We start from the raw sequence: 20780 nt of genomic DNA, 5'->3' as shown, positions 1-20780 counted from the left end.
ACAAAGCCGGTCGGGCGTGGTGCTGGCCACCAACCCCCTCGTGTGCCGTTGCCGGCCTTCATAGGAGCTTGTGGGGGGGGGGATCTTTGTCTTGTGGGAAGCAGTCGTACAGTTGTTGGCACACTGTTACAAACCCAGCAGCGCAAGTTCAATTCCCGTCATGGCTAACAGAGGTGATAATTATCTGAACCAGTCCTAGGTGTCCTTTAGGTCCTTGTCTCACCCATACATTAGGATCTGGCATGGTGTGTGAATATCAGCACTGGGGAGACAAATGCGGCAGGTCGTGGTTCTGGCCACCACCACTGCTGTGAGCCATGCCGACCTTCATAGGTGTTCGCCATCAGTCGGTATGGCTACGTGGAGTATCTTTGTCTTGTGTTCACAGCTTCCAACTTGCGCAATCAGTCGTACACCATGGCCACACGCCTGCATCCCTGTCCCTCCCCGGCCCTCTCAGGGGTCATCGCCACGACAACCACAGGTCAGTTCCAAGGTCGGGAGGTCAAAACATTGAGGTCATCGGTAAAGACAGCGGCTTCTCAATATAGATTTCCGGACATGATATGGAGGTCGAAGCGTAATTTAGAATCTCTTGTTAAAAGTCACCATTTTCAAATTGCAGTGGGATGATATGGTATTTCACCTATTCTGTTTGCTGACCTTTAAAGAAAAAAGCCAACAAAACCACGACGGTTTGGTGGTGGTGTGCAATGTATGTGTGTAATGTATACTTATACTGGGTGATCCATATTTAGAAAACCCACTAAAATTATTCTGATGAATTATGGAGAAAGCATTTTGTTTCAAAGCTTCAACATTATCTGTCCGTAATATTAATTAACCTCTACTTTTGATTTAAAGCTTTCGTGACTGCAGTAATTCATATTCTTAGTTCTTTCGGTAAAGTCACGTTGAAGGGAAACAACAAAATAATAAAATATATATAAAACAATAAAAATTCTCACGACGTTTCTACCATAATACTAACGGTCGTCTTCAGGTGTGTCGGTCCTACCAGACAGGTGTGTCGGTCCTACCAGACAGTCTCGTCCCTTCACCTGATGAAGGCCGCTTGTGTTGTGGCCAAAACGTCGTGAGAATATTATTGTGTTATTTTATTTTATCAATTTATTATTTTATTCTCATTCTACGTGACTTTACCGAAAGAACCAAAGAAGATGAATCATTGCAGTCACGAAAGCTTTAAATCGAAAAATTAATTAACCTATTGGGAAGAAAGTAAGGAGGCCCAAAATTAGTGGGATATCTAGAAATGTATCACCCTGTATTTATCTCATGTTGGTATGCAAGCTATATGTGCGTTAAATGTGATTTATGCACGCAAAATAATTATTGTAAAGAGTGCACTGCTGCGTGTATTTTAAGCCAGTCTACTTGTGTAATCTATAAGCACTGTACACCTGCGTAATCTACGCAAGCACTGTACACCTGTGTAATCTACACAAGCACTGTACACCTGTGTAATCTACACAAGCACTGTGCACCTGTGTAATCTACACAAGGGCTGTACACCTGCGTAATCTACACAAGCGCTGTGCACCTGTGTAATCTACACACTGTACACCTGTGTAATCTACACACTGTACACCTGTGTAATCTACACACTGTGCACCTGCGTAATCTACACAAGGGCTGTGCACCTGCGTTATCTACACAAGCGCTGTACACCTGTGTAATCTACACAAGCACTGTACACCTGTGTAATCTACACAAGCGCTGTACACCTGCATAATCTACACAAGCGCTGTGCACCTGTGTAATCTACACAAGTGCTGTACATCTGTGTAATCTAGCACTGTACATCTGTGTAATCTACACAAGTACTGTACACCTGCGTAATCTACACAAGCGCTGTACACCTGCGTAATCTACACACTGTACACCTGTGTAATCTACACACTGTACACCTGTGTAATCTACACACTGTGCACCTGTGTAATCTAGCACTGTACACCTGTGTAATCTACACAAGTACTGTACACCTGTGTAATCTACACACTGTACACCTGTGTAATCTACACACTGTGCACCTGCGTAATCTACACAAGTGCTGTACACCTGTGTAATCTAGCACTGTACACCTGCGTAATCTACACAAGTACTGTTCACCTGCGTAAACTACGCAAGCGCTGTGCACCTGTGTAATCTACACACTGTGCACCTGTGTAATCTATAAGCACTGTACACCTGTGTAATCTACACAAGTGCTGTACACCTGCGTAAACTACACAAGCGCTGTACACCTGTGTAATCTACACAAGTACTGTTCACCTGCGTAATCTACACAAGCACTGTGCACCTGTGTAATCTATACAAGCACTGTACATCCGACACAAGGAGGATGGCCGTATTCCCAAGCTGTCATATTCATGCCTGCAAGTCACACGCGCCTGTATTCAATGTGCGCTCACAGACGGTTCACACACATCATTAAGTGGGGACGAGGATGTGTAATGAGCGTGTGCAGGGCGCAAGAACTCCCCATTGAAGCTGCCCGAGAGGGCAGAGGCAGTCTGCATTCTGCGCCGCTCATGCGGCTGCTGCAGTGGGGAAAACGCACGCTTGGGGAAAGGAACAAAGGGGGATAGCGCAGGTAAAGGGGGGGGGGGGTAGCGCAGGCTGCCAACAGAAAATGCAGGTGACAGCCCTGCTGGGAGATGTTTGCAAGGCATCAGGCGGGCCTTTGAGGGCACGGCAGTAGCAGGTGGGCTGGGGGTGGTTGTTGGTGGGGTGAATGGGTGGGGGCGGGAGGGAAGGGACGTGCAACCATCGGGCGAGATCAACTGCTAAAGCTATGTGCCAACTGGTACCGCCGGTGCCTGGCCTCATTAGCTAATTGGTGGTTAAGGGCATGCGTACAAATCAGCACTTGTTCAGGTGTAATGAGACGCGGGGTCCCTTTGGGAGACTGCGAAAGCTGTTTAAAGTTGAACAGTTCATTGCTGTGTTGCATGAAAAGGATGAACCCCATACCTGCCTTATCTGTTAATATTATAATCATAATTCTCATAACAACTTATGCCTTTTGTCAATGCACTGCTGGGTGAAGGCCTCCCTACACTTAGTCATGGGAATTGTCCCATGACTACGTGTATATATTTATCCTGCCTCAGCAGTTCGCCTGCTGTATTTTTTCACCTGAACACGATTGCTTGTGTTGCGATCGAAACGTCGTGATTTTTTAAAATTATTTTTCTATCTACGTGACTTTACCGAACACACTCTTCAATGCGGGTTGGTGAAGTGGGAAGGATCAGTACAGTTATCTCTGATGGCTGGGAATCGAAAATCAGGATCACCATATTCCTCGTGCAGTAGGCTAACCACTGCACCACCAGTCTGCCTAGTCTTGTGTGTAATTTATTTTACGGTCGGCTAATAATCGCGTAAGCAAATAAAAATTCGCTCAACATGTCAGAACAGCATAAGTTCTTTTTTGAGCTGTTGCAGCGTGCCACACACCAACACGGTCCTGGGGGAGATGTGGCTTGGCAGGTACGGCGGGAGAGCAAAGGGGAGTGTGGGCCGGTGGTAGGGGGTTTTGTGAGGGACGTTCGTGCAATTCCACGTGGACGCTTTGCGTTGTTATTCGGAAAGAGACCCATCGTTCATAGCTGTAGCTCGGCGAGCTTGCATAATTTGTTCACATTCCGTCGTGCGCTCAACCAGTGCAGTTTGATTTAAAATGTGTTGCGGTTTCACATTTCCGTTTATTTCAAATCTGGTTTTACATTTTGACCCTGCTTTGAGTTAGTTTTTTGGGGGGTTTTAACCAGCTCTGCATGCGGTGGCTGCTCATTTGCACAGTGGGGTGACAGACGTGGACGTTGTTAGTTTTTTCTGGCTCACGTTCAAGGGGATGAAACTATGAGCAGTGACAAGGGCCCAGTCTGTGTTATGCTGCAGTAGAGCGATATTGTGTTGCTATTGTGGTGCAGGATGTGCACACGTGTTACTTGATGTCATGTAGTAGTGTGTTGACTGTTGCGCTATTGGCAAACGGTGTTGGAATTCTTTTTAAGTTCCAAATGCGTGTGCAAGAATCCGTGGTGTTTGATTCACGTGCACTGCGTGTAATGGGTTCACATGACCCCTGCAGCCGCAAGAGGCTGCTACATTCAGCACAATGCAAAAAATAACAAATTCTTTAAATAAATCATGACATTGCTACAATTCATCAAAACGATGGTATTGGGGGGGGGAGGTGGGGAGGTGAGCTAGTCTCTTGGCAAGGCTAGGGGTGGAAGCAGGGCCACAGTGGTCCGTCGTTGATTCCGATGCCTTGTTACTTGAGGGATATTTGACCATGCTTGCCCAAGTTCGGTCAGCGTGGCTTAGCGAAGCAGGCCCTAGGAATGTTCAAATATCATGCGCCACTGGTAATGGAAGTAACCGGGCTTCGGCTCGTGAGTCAACAAATATATATTTTTATGGCTTATTTAAGTCGCAGTTCAACACAAAACTACGTGAATACATATTATACAGCCATATGATGCCACTGATCAGAGTGCATTGCACTGAACAAACAAACAAAAGTCGGCATCAAATTAATAAAATGACTCCCGCGCCTGGCTTCCCTTGCGTCTGCTGTGCCGCTTTGACCAGCACCGAGCGCCGCCTGCACGCCGGCAGAAGCGGGCGCTGCAGCCGGTACCAGCTGTGCTACCGGGCGCTCCGTGCTGGACGGCCCATCTTGGCCGCGTCCCAGTGTGGGGAGGGAGGCGTCCGTGCTGTTGCCACCGCTGCTGGCGTCCATGCCAGAGCCCTCGGCCCAGGTGACCTCGAGGGACGAGCTGCTGTGCGGGGACTTCTCGCGAGCAGAACGGGCGGCTGGGTGGAGGCGAGCGGAGCTGAAAGATGACGAGGAGGACCCCTCAGAGGAGAGGTGAGCGAGCGATACAAGGCGGAGTTCAGGGATTCCGCTAACGGTTGTGCGTGCGCGCATGTGCGTTTGTCGATCGCGGTGACCCGAGTTAAATTCCCGGCAATTGAGTAATTCTCAGTTTTAGTTAACTGCCTGGCTGCCTTGCAGCTTTCCAGTGGTTCCTCAGCGATTTCGAGATGGAACTTGCATGAACGACGACGCTATATAAATCTAAACATATTGTTGGTAGCTACACTACATTTGTGATTGCGTCCGAGCGTCTTGGGTCCCAAACTTAAAATATTCAGCACTTAAAATGTTTCAACAATTCTCCCGCAATGGAAGAAGGCATTGAATAATCCCCCAAACGAAATTCCTTGGTGAATTTAGATTGCTTGTTGTCAGTGTCCCGAGGTTGCGCCGTGCAGTACAGTGGTGAGAGACAGATGCGTGCACACACCGTATCGGCCAGCTCCTGCAACATCCCACGCTGCAGTTCTTCAGTGTCAATGGAACTAAATGGAGCTAAATGGGAAAATCACATTCTTATGCTTCCATTACTCATTATGCCTTGGTGCAATCGAAATGTTACAGCGGTTGGTTAGAGGTATTTGGAAAACTTTTTTTTCCTGCGAGAAAAAATGTATCTTTGTTGAGCAACATCTCCCATGAAACGATTACATTAGAAACCAAACAATTTTGTTCACCTAAACCCGAGACGGCAAAACTATACCCTGCGTGTTCAGAACCTAAATCGGATTGTGATTTTCTAAAGGGCCTTCCACCATAAGGACTGGATGCTAAATGAAGTTTAGATTGAGATTATTTTTTGGCTTTTCCCATACAAACTCACCATTTGCCAAATTCTGGTACTGACCTGGCGACCTCCCCTCCAGACGGCACACCCCTGCACTCGTCCATTAAATGTGCGGAACAGTGGCTTGATTGTGCAATATAAGCCAGAGTTTAATATGATTAACGACCTGGATGGCCTTAACAAAGTGCAGAGATTACATTTCTCGGGTCAGGGGGCAATGGCTGCCATACGTGCCATGCTGTGAATGCTGCTCTGTCCGCGAGTCCTGTGTTTTGTGTAAAACACAGTTCCGGATCTGAATCCGGCACTTCTAACTGGGGGGACACGCCTCAGGCTCTAATGCTTAAATAAACTATTACTCAACTATTTTGTAATGGAATATCCTGACGCAACATTGAAAGGAACGATGGCAGTCAACTGCATCTGTTTGTTGATTATAGTCGATTGTTAAGCTTGTGATACGTGCATTAAATCGCATGTGTAAGAAAAAAAAAAGTACTTGTTTTATTCCTACACGTTTAAATTATTCACATGACCCGTGCATCAACAAGATAATGTTACTTAAAATCATACCAACGAGACAAACAAGAAACGCAACAATTTTTCTGCACTTGCAAAACTTGTCATATTCGGCTGGGATGAATGAAATAGCATAGGCCCACACGACAACAGCCTTGTCCCGTAATAGTATCTCATGGAAAACAGACGTGTTCTTTTGCCAGATGATTGGGATTCCTGCGTCAATCTAGTTTCGGCAATCGTTTGTGCACGCAGGAGGGTGGGTATGTGGGCGGGCAGGCGGGTGGGTGGGCTAGTGGGTGGGCAGGCAGGGGCAAGCAAGGGCAGGCTACACCGCTTAATCTTTCACGCGCTCAGCGCGTGCGCGCTATGCCGTGGAAGTTGGGACACTTCAGCGGAAGCTAACTGTTTTGTTTACGTTGTCGTCTCCACTGACAAATTGCTCACCAATATCAAAAACAAGTAGCTGCCGCTTGGCTGCCCCGTGTTCAGTGAGTCACATCAGCACATGGGCCCCTAATGAAGACCGCCGGGAAATGAAACAAGAATGAGACGAGAATTCGTCAAATGGTAGTGGAGCTCAACCGTGGTCCCCACAATATTGAGCCCACACGCACAGTAAAAAGCGACTTGGCCCAGATTTTCAGATTGCACGCATTGGCCGTGTGCACACGGTGGTCAGATGAATGGTCTATTTGTTTTACCGTGCTTTTTTGTACTGGGAAAAGTATAAGAGTTGTCACTGCCTAATGGGAACATCTGGGCATGATCTATGTATTGCCACATGTGGACTTAAAATGCATGAAACAATTGCCTTCTGCTCAACAACATGAACCGTTTTTCGTTCATCATGCTTAGGCACCTGCAGACCTTATAGGTCAGAATGTATATATCAACATGTCAACAGAGCATGTAATAAAACCCGTTGTCCTGTTTTCAGTCGAGTGGGATGAGATTGGTCAGAATGACAGAGTGGACTGTGTGTGGCCTACAAGACCCCAGTTTGCTATGACAAATACAGGCTGCTCAAAATTGCCCTTGTGTAATTATCACTTCACGTAGGGGGTCAGACTTTTTCTCAGAGCTGCCATTCGCTTCACAATGCAATGAATTGTCAAAATTCAGAGGATGGGATTAGATTCATTCAGTGATTCTTGTTTTGAAATTACAGTGAATGTGGCGGCCTCTAGTGGCTGGAGGGGGTCACGTGAGCTCATTGCATTTAACATATGACATGCACTCCTATGCACATTATTCGATGTGTGTATTGTCTGCTTAAGGATTGCAAATAATGGATGAATTCATGCATTGTTACACCCCTACTAGCTTTACATGTATCCCACTTGGAGTGCTACCATTATACCGTGTCATTATCAGAAATTGTACGATCCCCGACCCATCCGATCTGTCATTTCAGAAGACCGGCTTAACATTGCTTCAATTGGAATTGATCGGAGTCCAAAATCGAATTGTAACAAAATTGTTGCATTGGATTATGTCTGATCTATTTATTTTCATTAGCTTTCATGTAACATTTACACACCATCTGCATAGATCATAAATGTTCAAATTGATTCTCACACACTTGATTCTATGCATGCATCGTCTGATGAATCATTTATAGGTAAGATGAATCAGTGCAAGTCGTTTGCCGAGTGAGCATCGTGGGAATTGCACGGAATGACCGTGTGTGTACTGCGGTCTCATACTCCACTGTGCAGCAGCACCAAGATAATTGCTTTTCTTCGTTGGTTTGATTATGATTAACGAGCGCCTATCCTAGTAAACGGACACTCAAAATGTCACAGCTTGAATCATCATGAGTGACACTTAAGTTACTCCATCGTTCGTCACCAGAATATTTGAACACTTTCAAGTAACTTTTTTCCTCGACAGTTGCAGAGTTGAAAACGTCTCGTCTATGCGCATCCCGAACTTAACCAAGTTCAAAGAAGGGGTCAAAGGCAGAGTGATTGTGACTGTCGCGAAGGGGAAAGATGTAGAAAGAGAGAGGAAGAAACCAGGCCGGGTATAGGGGATTGGGGAATCTGGGGCCAGAGGTCGCCTTGTGGGGTTCCCCGCTGAGTCCGGTGCTGGTGTAGACAGCAGGGAAACCCATTTAATTCCTTTGTCATAAGGGCTCATGCCGACCAAACTGCGCCACGAGGTGGGGAGGATGGCCATCTTCGGCGGGAGACGCTAGGAAGCTATTGGTCTCGGCCACACAAGGTCCTTTGGCGAAGTCCGAGAGGAAACATACAATTTACACAGTATGAGCTCCTTTTCCTTCCTGAGAGTCGACGGTGGGAAATGCTCTGACGTCTGTTGTTAATTTGTGACTGGAGATGAGGCAGATTCATTGAATGTGGCATTCAGCTCCTGCCGGGGTGCAACATCACCCCAGCTGTGCAGCGAGTTTGCAGTTCGGAGCCTTGTGATTTTTTAAAAAGTTTTCTTCCCAGTGGAAATGTTCTCACTTTAAGTGCATTTTATTCCAAACTACAATTATAAGCAATGAGTCTGTCTCATTGCATGCATATAAACAAATGGAATAGAAACAATATGTTGGTCCATCAGCCTAGTTTTGAGCTTTCCAGCCCAATATTTCCCATAACTTATTTTGTCTATTCAATACATTCATCAATAACACTGCTTTAAAAAGAAAACAATATAGCACAGAGATATTTTGTTTGTTGGTGAATTTCTTACCCACAGTACACTACAGCAGTACACAGTGAGTTCTCCTCCATATAAATGGATCCACTGCGTTTCGAGGGCAGAACAGGGCCCGGCTGGACAGCATGTCCTCTGCCACATTTGAGGGTATGCGGTTCACTGAAACAAAAGTGCCCATGTTTATTGGCACAATTAATGGACGTCACAAAATCTTGTCACACATGCTCTCAGCCGTCCACTTCGTCCGTCTATGGATTTTGTTGTACAGCATTACTTGAAGTGCAAATGTAAAGGGAAATGTTTGGTTTTACCTCTGTCGGATTGAATGCCTCAAGATGCAGTAAAGTCAGTAATGTGTTTGATGAGCAGCCAGGATCAAGTGACAGCTTTGTTGTTACTCGAATAGGACGTTTTATGGGCTTCCTTTATAGCACGTTTTATTGACTTGAAATAACGCACACATTGCAGAGTGTTTGCTCGTGATTAATTTTGCATCAGTTCCTCTCGTTGTTTATACTATTTATTGATAGATTTTTCATTATTTTTAAGTAATATGAGTCCATAACGAGTGATTACCTTTATAGATATGTGATGTATATATGTAGTATCTATAAATGAATTGTTATGATATAATTCATGGTTGTGATTTCATTTGAGAATCAATTACATTTTTGTTAACAAAATTACTGTCATTTGTATTGTTTCCTATTCGCTTTCTTATTTCCCCCATTAGCCACCACGAAGCATTTGCAAATCGTTAGCATGAATGTTTGTAACCGATTTTTACATGTGCAATTCAAGTAACAGATGCTTGTATGATGAGCAGAAGAGTTTAGATGAATCATTGAATCTAATTATCGAATTGTTGCATGCTGAATCATGCTGGTGGAGGTAGCAAATGCACCTTTGGATTTGGTAAAGATACTGAAATATTTTAATGGTCATAATCTCATCATCTGTTTGTCTTCCGCTCCCTACCACCCTAACGCTGCATCATTCCTACTCGTACTCCTCGTAACCCTCTCTCCCCATCACCGCCGCTGCCCCCCAACATTTCTCCGAAACCTCTGAAACCCCACCCCGCACCTGCCCCCACCCCCTCCTCCTGCAGCAGCCCCCAGAGTGTGGCGTTTGAACGCGAGGGCTTCGGGCGGCAGAGCATGTCCGAGCGTCGGAGCAAGCGCTTCACGGATGCCTCGCGCCTGCAGGCTCTCAAGTCTCGCAAATCCAAGAGCATGGACCTTGGTACTGGCACAGGGCGGGAGAATTGCCGGGAACAGTGGCGCGGGGGAGGAGAACAGAAGTAGTAGCAGCACGGGGTGCAATAGGGATGTAATGAAGCATCGCCACTGCCACTGCCGCACCTGCGTGGGAACTTGCAGAGTGGTGGTGGGGTAGTACCTTGGTAGCACCGGGTTAGGTGGGGGGGTAGCAGGGCTGGAGATGAGAAATCATGAGTGAGGTTTTTGGGAGGATGAGGTCGTCCAGTGGGGTGGGCCATTGTAAAAAGGACAGCAATCGGGGAGGAATGAGAACAACTGGTAAGGCGTGTGTGTCACAGTTTATGTCTGTGTCCCCCTCTGTTGGGCTTTCGAGCAATGTACATTTGCCACATAATTGAACGCTCATCCTTCCGAGCAAGTTCTGTAATGATGACCAATGATCAGGCTTTGGGCTGTCCTTGGCTCGACCTCTTTGCTTATGATTCTACAGCCTATCAGTAAATACTGCAGGCACTCTGCTAGTGGACGGGCATGCCTTTACCCGTACCATTGTCTGTGCTGGAAGAGATCTGGTATCCGAACCCAGTGATGTATTTTCCCCCTCCAATTCAGTTTATGCCGCACCTAGTTCAAATTTTGAATGCAGACATCAAACCCCATAGGTCGTGTGGCAGCACTGACCAGCAATTGCATGTCACCACACACCTCTGCATCCACTGGTGCCCATTGCCTGTGACTGCATGCAGTGACTGCTGCAGCTACTAACCCACTTTGCCTACTGGATGGTCCGTCCTCTTTGTGTGCGTGCTTGTGTACGTTTCCCTGCGTGCGCGGCTGCGTCACTGCGCGAGTGTGCGTGCGCGTGAGCCTGCATGTGCTGCTGCTCTTTTTGTGTGCGTGCTTGGGTACCTATGTGCGTGTGTGCATGCGTGCTCGTGTGCCAGCGCTACCGCTGATGGGCGGTCCCTCGGAGGAGGCGCCGTTGCACACAGGTAAGCTGCTCACCTCGTCCAGCTCTTAATTACCCCCTCGGCGACTAGAGTCCCATTACTTAGGGGCCTACCCATTGGCTTGATCATGCCTCACTGGTACCTTGATTAATGAGCTCTCTGGGGAGTGGGGGGGTGCAGGTGAGGGGGCGGGGGGGGCAGCTTCATCCCTACAGCCGCGTGCGTGTGCCACTCACGTCGCGTTTTAAAGAATTGTCGAGCAAATCGTGGTGGACCTTGTTATTATTTATCATTATTATTATTAAGGAATATACCTGTGCTGTCAGTGACAGCATACCTGTTCCACGCATCAGTGGCTGTGCAATGATGTGGCCTATAAAGTACCGTGCTCCTAAAGTTGTGCAAGCGGGCATGATAATGAAAATATTCCACCGAGCTCCCTTGGTCTGCATCGCCAGGCATTTGATTTGGCAACACCGAGCGAGCACGATTACTTGCTGTCGTTTGTCACGTGGAGCTGCTGTTTAGTCCACATTTACATTGTTAAAATTATTAATAGCATGTTGTAGATGTCTCATCAGACGTAACACAATGGACTCTTGATAACTTGATACTAAATGAAGCGTTATTGGGGCGTATTGTGAACAGCAGCAGGCTCGTCTGCGTTGTGTTTTCCTTGAGAGTTGTTGCACGATTAAGATGATGAACTTAGACGATGTTTTTTTTCTTTCCTGTTCTTTTTCTTTCAGATTTTGTGCTGCTTTACTGTGTTGTGGGGAAAAGTACAGTACCCGCTCTATTTCTTAAACCTCTTTCCTCGTTGTTGTGTAACACCACCATGTAGCCACCATCCCCTCTCCCCATGACCTGCCCTCACCCCCGACCCCCCCTCCACCTACCTCACTAGCCACTGTCTCGACCTGCGGCCATTCCGCTTCATGCTTGAGTGACCTTCATTCACGGCCGTCCGCTCTCCCCCCCCCATCCCCTACCCAAACCTGTATCCCGCCCATCTGCTGGTCTTCACTTTGCTCTGCATGGTGACTGCTTCTGCTTGGTGCCCACGATAATTGTGTTTGTTGCTTTGCAATAATAATAATACGCCAAAGCATGCGGAAACTTTTATCAAATTTGACTCAAAGAATAAAACAAAATGGAAGTCTCTTGGTTCAGCCCATTGTGTGTCTTGATGAATACTTGTTAAGTCGAATTCTCAAGATGACGCTGATTTATAATTAATCTCACCGCAAACTTTTTCTCAAAATTCCATATAAAGGGACACGGGGTTTCTGAATTCTACTTCACTCTTTAAACTTCCACCCCAAGTAATATAACTATTGAGTCACATGGACTAACAATGTGTCGGCCGACGTAGCTGTCGAGTGTACAAGCGGTGCAACTCTGCACTGGGGTCCCACAGGCCGGAGGTGCCCCGGGAGCCGGGCTATGAAGAGGGGGGAAAAATTGGATGGGGGGGCCCCAAATTAATTCCTTTAATCAGGGCCCATGGCAATACCGCGCAACTGATGCAAACTGTTAGAAGGCACATTTGGTAGCACCGAATCGAATTTAGGATTAGACAAAGGTTTTAGATTTTCGAAGTACAAAAATTAGTCTCACCGCAAGTACCATTTACACAGAGTAATTATGAACGTATACTAGTTCTGTTTTTGTTACGCCCCCCTTTGCTCGGTGCCGTGTGTGCTGTTGTTGCCTGTGGTATGGTTCATCAGGGGGAAGTCTGTCACTGATTGTGTCGCGTCACAATGTCTCGTATCACGTGGGGATGGATATGCGCGGTCGTGTGTGCTATATTGGATAAAACTCTTGTGCCAGCACTACTTATATATGCATGCACGTGTGTATGCCTTTGTAGTGTGTGTGAAATGGTGGTTTATTGCTTAGCACATTGGCCTTAGGTTTGATTCCCAGCCATAACTAACATCTGTTGTAAGTGAAATCCGAACCTCTCCTGGGCCGACTTAAATGAGTACCGAGTGCAATGTGTGAGATCGGGACTGTAGTGCTAGCCATACCCCCACCCACTGTTGCACTGTCCAGGTCTTAATAGCTGCTCGTTTAAGAGCACTTACTCCAACAACGTGTTTGGCTTTAGAGGGATCTTTTTCTTTTGTGATTCGTGCAATGTTCTACAATGCAAAACATCACGTTTACATACCTACCCCCAGTGCAATGCTGTGTGGACATCAGTAAAGGAATAGCAGGAGAGTTTGTGGGTGTTGTTTTTTTGTTTTAATAGGCGCTCGCTTATGGATTTTGTCCCAGCCACTCTACTCAAGTGTACGGAAAGACATTTAGCAATGTGCATGCCTTGTATATGCACAAGGAAACTTCCCCATGAAGATTTGAAATTGCACACATTCGTGTGCGTGCATGCGTTGTAGGTGCCTGAACACCCACACTGCTGCTGTTCTGTACAGGCTGGAATGTTGAGGAGTCCATGGCAAGGGTGCCTCGTCTCATGCAGTGGGGCTCATTCCAATCGCACCCCAAGAATACTGCAATTCTTCTGATAGATACAGGACGAGAAAATTTCTCTGCATGTCGTCATCTTGTCGGATCTTGGAAACTAAACAGGCTTTTGAGCCTGGTTAGTACTTATATGGGAGGCTGCTTGGGAATACGAGATGTTGTAGGTTTGGACCGAGAGGTGTTGAGATTTCAGCAAACTAAATACGTGAAGCTGTACAAGTGTGTCCCCCCCCCCCTTCCCTCATATGGGTAGGGTTGTCCAGGTACTCTAGTTTCTGCCTCATAAACATTCCTTAATGGAATTGCAGAACCCTCCTCAAAGGGGAGTCTTGCGGCTCTGTGAAGCTTTTCTGGATATAGTAAATGGCGTTACTATTATTAATCTTCCTATTCTTAGATAAACACCATTCCAAAGCCAAACTAATGTATTTCAACAAGTTGAAATAAAATGCATTATCTGTTACCAAATGTATTCGAACCCAAGCTTGTGCCTTTCAAATGTAAAAGTGCAATGTTTTTTGTTAGCATTTATTCAGGACTAGCGGGAAGTACCCGGCGTTGCCTGGGTCTTAAAAATATTTCAAAACTACTCTTAAAAATCTAACAGCAGTACATGTACTGACTGTGGTGGTACCTGCTATGATTACAGCAGTGCATACTTGACTGCGGTGGTACCTGCTATGATTACAGCAGTGCATACCGACTGTGGTGGTACCTGCTATCGCTACAGTAGTACATGCTGACCCTATAGCAGTATTTATGGACTCTATAGCACAAAGTACTCACCTGACAGAGTGGCGTGGTGAGGCCTAGTCCCGTGCAGAGCCTCCGGCCTCGCCTAGATTGTCCAGCCTGCCGAGGTGGCACCTTGGCAGGCTGGGGCTGGGCTGCTACCCCTGACCCCCCCCCACCCAGGCACGATGTCCCCGGCCGCTCTGCAGTAATATCTATGGCCTATAGTGGTAGCATCTACCGACTGTATATAAGTTATAACTGCACGCATCGGGGTGGGGGGGGAGGACATAAGACAGTGAAGAATTCACGTGAGCGTTTAGTGTATTTTTATAGGATTTTTAACGCGAAAGAAAATGCCCCACTTACACCCACCAACGGCGGGCGACTTGGCATGGGCCGTCCTCCCCACCAAAGCCGCGTGAGTTGGTATGGTCGTGCACGCGTCATAAATAAATAAATAAGAACGCGCACAGACATCGCACTAAATCGCTAATTAAACTCATTGAAAGTTGACGGATGTGAAAAAGGAACAGCGCTTTCTCACGGCGGGGCTTACGGCGTGGTACCTGGCTATTTTTTTTTTACGTAAACCCCACCGGTTGGAGAGCCAAGCGCGCAACCACACACAAACCCCGCCACAAACCCACACACAACTTTAGACTTTTTTTTTAAATATAGATTTACATATGTATACTCACTTGCACAAACAATTGCAGTGTAACAATGAAAGCACAGTACACAGCAAAAAAGACATCCCCCTACACGAACACCCAAGCACACAAAACAGATCCACCATCTCGCCAAGTTCTGTTAGCAAGCAAGCACGCACCTATGCAGGCCAGCACGGCACACGAAGGTGTGGTGTGACAGGCACCATCTACACATTCGCCACTGTTATTGGTCGTGAGCGGAAATCAAACTCTGTTCACCAGGTTTGTAGCGCAGTGCAATGCTGGCCACTGCCCAACCGCTCCGTAATGTACACCACACGTGTGTTGTACACTACACGCACACACGTGTGTTGTACACCACACGCACACACGTGTGTTGTACACTACACGCGCACACGTGTGTTGTACACTACACGCGCACACGTGTGTTGTACACCACACGCGCACACGTGTGTTGTACACTACACGCACACACACGTGTGTTGTACACCACACGCACACACGTGTGTTGTACACTACACGCACACACGTGTGTTGTACACCACACGCGCACACGTGTGTTGTACACTACACGCGCACACGTGTGTTGTACACCACACGCGCACACGTGTGTTGTACACTACACGCGCACACGTGTGTTGTACACCACACGCGCACACGTGTGTTGTACACTACACGCACACACACGTGTGTTGTACACCACACGCACACACGTGTGTTGTACACTACACGCACACACGTGTGTTGTACACCACACGCGCACACGTGTGTTGTACACTACACGCGCACACGTGTGTTGTACACTACACGCACACACGTGTGTTATACACTACACGCACACACGTGTGTTGTACACCACACGCGCACACGTGTGTTGTACACTACACGCGCACACGTGTGTTGTACACTACACGCGCACACGTGTGTTGTACACTACACGCACACACGTGTGTTGTACACCACACGCGCACACGTGTGTTGTACACCACACGCGCACACGTGTGTTGTAAACTACACGCGCACACGTGTGTTGTACACTACACGCACACACGTGTGTTGTACACTACACGCACACACTGTGTTGTACACTACACGAACACACGTGTGTTGTACACCACACGCACACACGTGTGTTGTACACTACACGCACGCACGTGTGTTGTACACTACACGCACGCACGTGTGTTGTACACTACACGCACACACTTTGTTGTACACTACACGCACACACGTGTGTTGTACACCACACGCGCACACGTGTGTTGTACACTACACGCGCACACGTGTGTTGTACACTACACGCGCACACGTGTGTTGTACACTACACGCACACACGTGTGTTGTACACCACACGCGCACACGTGTGTTGTACACCACACGCGCACACGTGTGTTGTACACTACACGCGCACACGTGTGTTGTACACCACACGCGCACACGTGTGTTGTACACTACACGCGCACACGTGTGTTGTACACCACACGCGCACACGTGTGTTGTACACTACACGCACACACGTGTGTTGTACACTACACGCACACACGTGTGTTGTACACCACACGCACACACGTGTGTTGTACACTACACGCACACGTGTGTTGTACACTACACGCACACACGTGTGTTGTACACCACACGCACACACGTGTGTTGTACACCACACGCACACACGTGTGTTGTACACCACACGCACACACGTGTGTTGTACACCACACGCACACACGTGTGTTGTACACTACACGCGCACACGTGTGTTGTACACCACACGCACACACGTGTGTTGTACACTACACGCGCACACGTGTGTTGTACACTACACGCACACACGTGTGCGTGTAGTGTACAACGCCCGCATGCCCCTATGCATGCTCGTGCACGCACACATGCGTTACCGGGGGCAGGGCCCAAGGCAAGCTTGTTGTGGATGTTGCCACGTGTGGGACTTTTGTGCGAACCCCAAGAGGGATGGTGGTGGGGGGACATATGGGCATGGCTGGGCAAGGTGAACAGACAGTGGAGTGGTGATGATGATGACGCCTGTGCACAGCTGTGTGCTGTGATCGTTGAAAGTGAAATCGTGATTATAAATGTAAGGAATGCACTATCAGAGTAATGGGTAAAGAGCTTGAGTTGGCATTTGGTTGGCTAGGTGCGGTTCATTTTAAGGTAGAGTTTGGGTTTAGGCCAGTTAGGTCAACGATATTGGTCTACTTTGCAAGAGATAGTTTTAGGATTTGGTTGGCTGATTGAGTGATGGTTAGGGATAGGGCCTGGTTAGCTAGTAAGATTCTAGTAAGGGATAAGGTCTGGTCAGCTAATGCGGTTAATGTTAGGGTTAGAGATAGAGATACTTTTAGTCTCTGGTTGGCTAGAGTGCTCAGCCCCTTCAAAATCCTCCCCTCACCGAATGCTTTGTCTTCCCTGGCACAGCCAATGAGCATAATGCACCTGCATGTATTGTGAATAATAATGTTTTTTCTATCTAGATTTGAAGTTTTCGTGACTGCAGGGATCAATACTCTTTGGTTCTTTCGGTAAAGTCACGTAGGTATAAAATAAATTAAATCACGACGTTTCGATTGCAACACAAACAATCATCATCAGGTGGGAAAACCAGAGCAAGAACATTTTTTGCTGAAGTGGGAGAGGGATGCCGTGGTAAGACGTTATATATAGGTAAGAGAGGGGGGAGGGGCAAGGGAGGGGGGTAGGGGGAGGGGAGCGTTGCGTTGACGCTAGGAGAGGGAGCGTGAAGCTGGACGGAGGGAAGTGGGCGGGGCTGGAAGTGGGAGGAGTCTGAGAGAGCTGGGGATGCACGGGGGGGGGGGGGAGGAAGCAACAACAAAGCAGCAACAATGAAGCAAACAATGCCAATGCAGCAGCAATGCCAAACGCTGGGGATTAAATTAACTCGGCAACATAGACTAGTGCCTGGCAAATATGAAGGAACAACCATGAAGTATTTAAGGTTTTGCTTGGTTAGTAACTTCCTTCCAATGATTGCTTAATTTGTATCCATTTTCTCGATTGATGTCTATGTTTATATATCTGGAAGGTTTCATGAACAAACCTTTGATAGTAGCCCGAAGGTTTTCAGAGCATCTTGGTCTCATAAAAACAATATCATGGGAACCCACAGCGTTATAGCAATGGTCAGCGACGGCGGAGGTATTAGTCATGCCGTGTTTCAGATCTGACTTGTGCTCGCGAACACGGTCCGAGACATGTCGTTTCGTTTGCCCAATGTAACAATCACCACAGGTGCAACTTAGTTTGTAGACTCCAGGATATTGCATGTCAGGAATGACATCCTTCACAGATGGGATTAGATCACAGATTTTGTGTACTGAATCAGACCTGGATCTTGTGTTTGTTTAAGATTTTGAAAATCTTTTTGGTAACGCCTGCTATGTATGGTAACATGATGGCGTCTCAGGGGGTTGTTTCTCCATGGTTGGAGAAAGAGCTTTGCGGATAATGCGGTCCGAATATCCATTCAGCTTAAGGGCCTGGTGTACGTGTTCTAGTTCACTGGCTAGGTGGTGTTGGTCAGAAATGCAGTGGGCCCTATGGTGTAGTGTTTTGATGAGGGAGTTCTGTGCCGGATGGTGGTGGGAATCAGGTTTCAGATAGGAATCTGTGTCGGTGGCTTTCCTGTAGACAGAGTGTCCCAAAGAGCCATCAGGTCTCTTCTCAAACAAAACATCCAGGAATGGTAGCTTACCATCCTTCTCCACTTCCATGGGGAATTTGATGGATCGGTGTATGGAATTAATGTGGTTGAGAAATTGGATCAATGCTGGCAGGCCATGTGGCCAAATGACGAAAGTGTCATCCACATGTCTCTTCCACATGGAAGGAAAGTACCATTCCAGGTGAAGTAAGTGTTGGTAAGGCAGTGCCTAACCAAAGTAGGAACATCAGGGTTCAGTCCATGTTGGACTAAATCTTAAATTATTGCTATGGTGTCAGGCACAGGAACCGTGGTGAACAGAGAAACCACATCAAAGCTGAAGAGAAAATCATCTGGGGACAGTGAAATGCCCTTGATTAGAGATACTAAGTGAGCTGAGTTATGTACTGCTGAGGTAGTCTTGCCAATGAATGGAAGCAAGGTATCAGACAGAAAACGGGCCAGCTTGTAGGTAGGTGAGTTGATAGTGGAAACGATGGGCCGAAGTGGAGTGCCTTCTTTATGGATCTTCGGGAGACCATGGAATCTCGGTGGTCTAGCAGCAGAAGGTTTTAAATCAAATTAATATGAAAGGAAATTTGCCAACTTGGTTATAGTAATGGATGTAAAATTTTAAAGGAACATTGAAATAATGTGTCATTAGTTAATTAATTCTGACAATATTTAAGCCCCCCCCAGTGAAGAATATTTTCACAGGGCTTCTAACTCTGCAATGTTTGGTAGCTGTACCAAACAATACGACTTGGCACCGCAGCCCAACTGTTTTGTATGAATTTGGTCACTACTGTAAGGAACCTGTTGGGCTTTTAACGCATGTTTTCCCATTGTTTCTGCACAGCTTGCACAAATATAACTTGAACAAAGAGAACCGTTGGTGTAACTCCTGGTGTCAAGGCAGTGTTTAAGCAAATATTTAATCAAAGTTTCTGTTTAATGTAGTTAGAATTGTGATTTTAGGTGTTGAGTCTTGTGTCAAAGACAAAGTAACAAAGCATTTAATTGCTTTTTCCATTTTCCAATTAAGCTCTCGGCACCGTGTCATTAAAATATATTAATTTCGTTTGGAACTCTTACAGATAACGGTGGACTACCCCGTGTCAGAGAAACCATTCCAGAACATGACATCATGGAACTATTCCTGAAGTAATTTCAATAGACCTATTTATGTGTACTTGGGGTACAGCTATTATATTTCCTGCTAGAAATATTCATCTCATGTCAATCAAATAAAAAGCTAGAATTTAAGAAAATTAAGTGGAAAATCCTGATACATATTTCAGTTATTGGTGACCAATCTGATACCATCAACTCTACTACGCGAGTTTCATCATTGTCAGCTGAAACCTGGATTCAAACCCAAGACTAGTAGCACTGGCTCAGTCTCATGATCCCCGTGCCTCCCGGCCATCTCGTTCTATGTTATTTGTATATTTGTTCCATTATGTTTTATTGATGGAGATTTTACATGGTGGAGGGGTGGAGGCGGGGGAGTAATAGATTTTCTTGTTCAAATCATTAACAGTTTAAGGATTGTTCAATACCGCTGTGCTCAGTGACATCAAAGGCACCACAATTACCACATTTTTAATAAATGTAAATCCATTTAGTTATAACCAGTTTAGATTCATATTAGTGGGGTTTTTGAGAAAAGATGCAAAAAATCTGCAACCGAGTGGCATCCACAGTGGTCACGTGCAAATTATATACCCAATGCCATAATATATGCCAATGGTGAGCAATTTTGCCTTGCAGGACACGTGCCACATCTCCCAGAAGCACGACCTCAGGGGTTATTAAGTGACCATGATACTTAATGTAACATGTAACATTGTACTAATATACACTGTATAGAGAATTTTACACTGCATGGTACCACTACTATGTAAGGATTTCCCCGTATCTTGTCAGCAGAAGCTAAGCAGAGTTGAACCTGCAGAGTGCCTGGATAGGTGACCACGATGCAATAACTCAGGTGCTGTAGGCTGCAAAATCAATTGTTGCACCATACTATTTTTCAATGCCTATGCTCCTTGTCTCCCCCAACCCACGTTGGTCAGTGTGGTGAAACATGATCAAATAACCCTCAGGACCCACACAGAGTAGGGAGGCCCTCA

General features: G+C 46.5%; 1 protein-coding gene across 8 annotated transcripts in view; it reads left to right on the top strand.

Annotated features, from left to right (window-relative positions):
* The window catches only part of LOC116947012 (partitioning defective 3 homolog), a 221214-nt gene that overhangs the window by 132260 nt on the left and 68174 nt on the right, over positions 1-20780 (top strand). For 5 of the 8 annotated variants that reach the window (XR_012945462.1, XM_076070123.1, XM_076070108.1 and 2 more), the window contains exons 15-18: positions 389-484; positions 4630-4909; positions 10012-10145; positions 11068-11115. Coding sequence is in view for 7 of the 8 variants with exons in the window: in XM_076070123.1 (XP_075926238.1) it covers positions 389-484; positions 4630-4909; positions 10012-10145; positions 11068-11115 (558 nt within the window). In the remaining variant the exon portion in view is untranslated. The remainder of the gene's footprint in view (positions 1-388; positions 485-4629; positions 4910-10011; positions 10146-11067; positions 11116-20780) is intronic. The other 3 variants (XM_032962414.2, XM_032962404.2, XM_076070112.1) reach the window with 2 other exon arrangements.

Source organism: Petromyzon marinus, chromosome 2, assembly GCF_048934315.1.
Source record: "Petromyzon marinus isolate PM22_M1 ecotype Great Lakes invasive population chromosome 2, UKy_Petmar_22M1.pri1.0, whole genome shotgun sequence".
In the NCBI taxonomy this organism is placed as follows: domain Eukaryota; kingdom Metazoa; phylum Chordata; class Hyperoartia; order Petromyzontiformes; family Petromyzontidae; genus Petromyzon; species Petromyzon marinus.
Note: the sequence above shows the minus strand (reverse complement) of the source record. Positions and strands in the feature narration are given on the sequence as shown.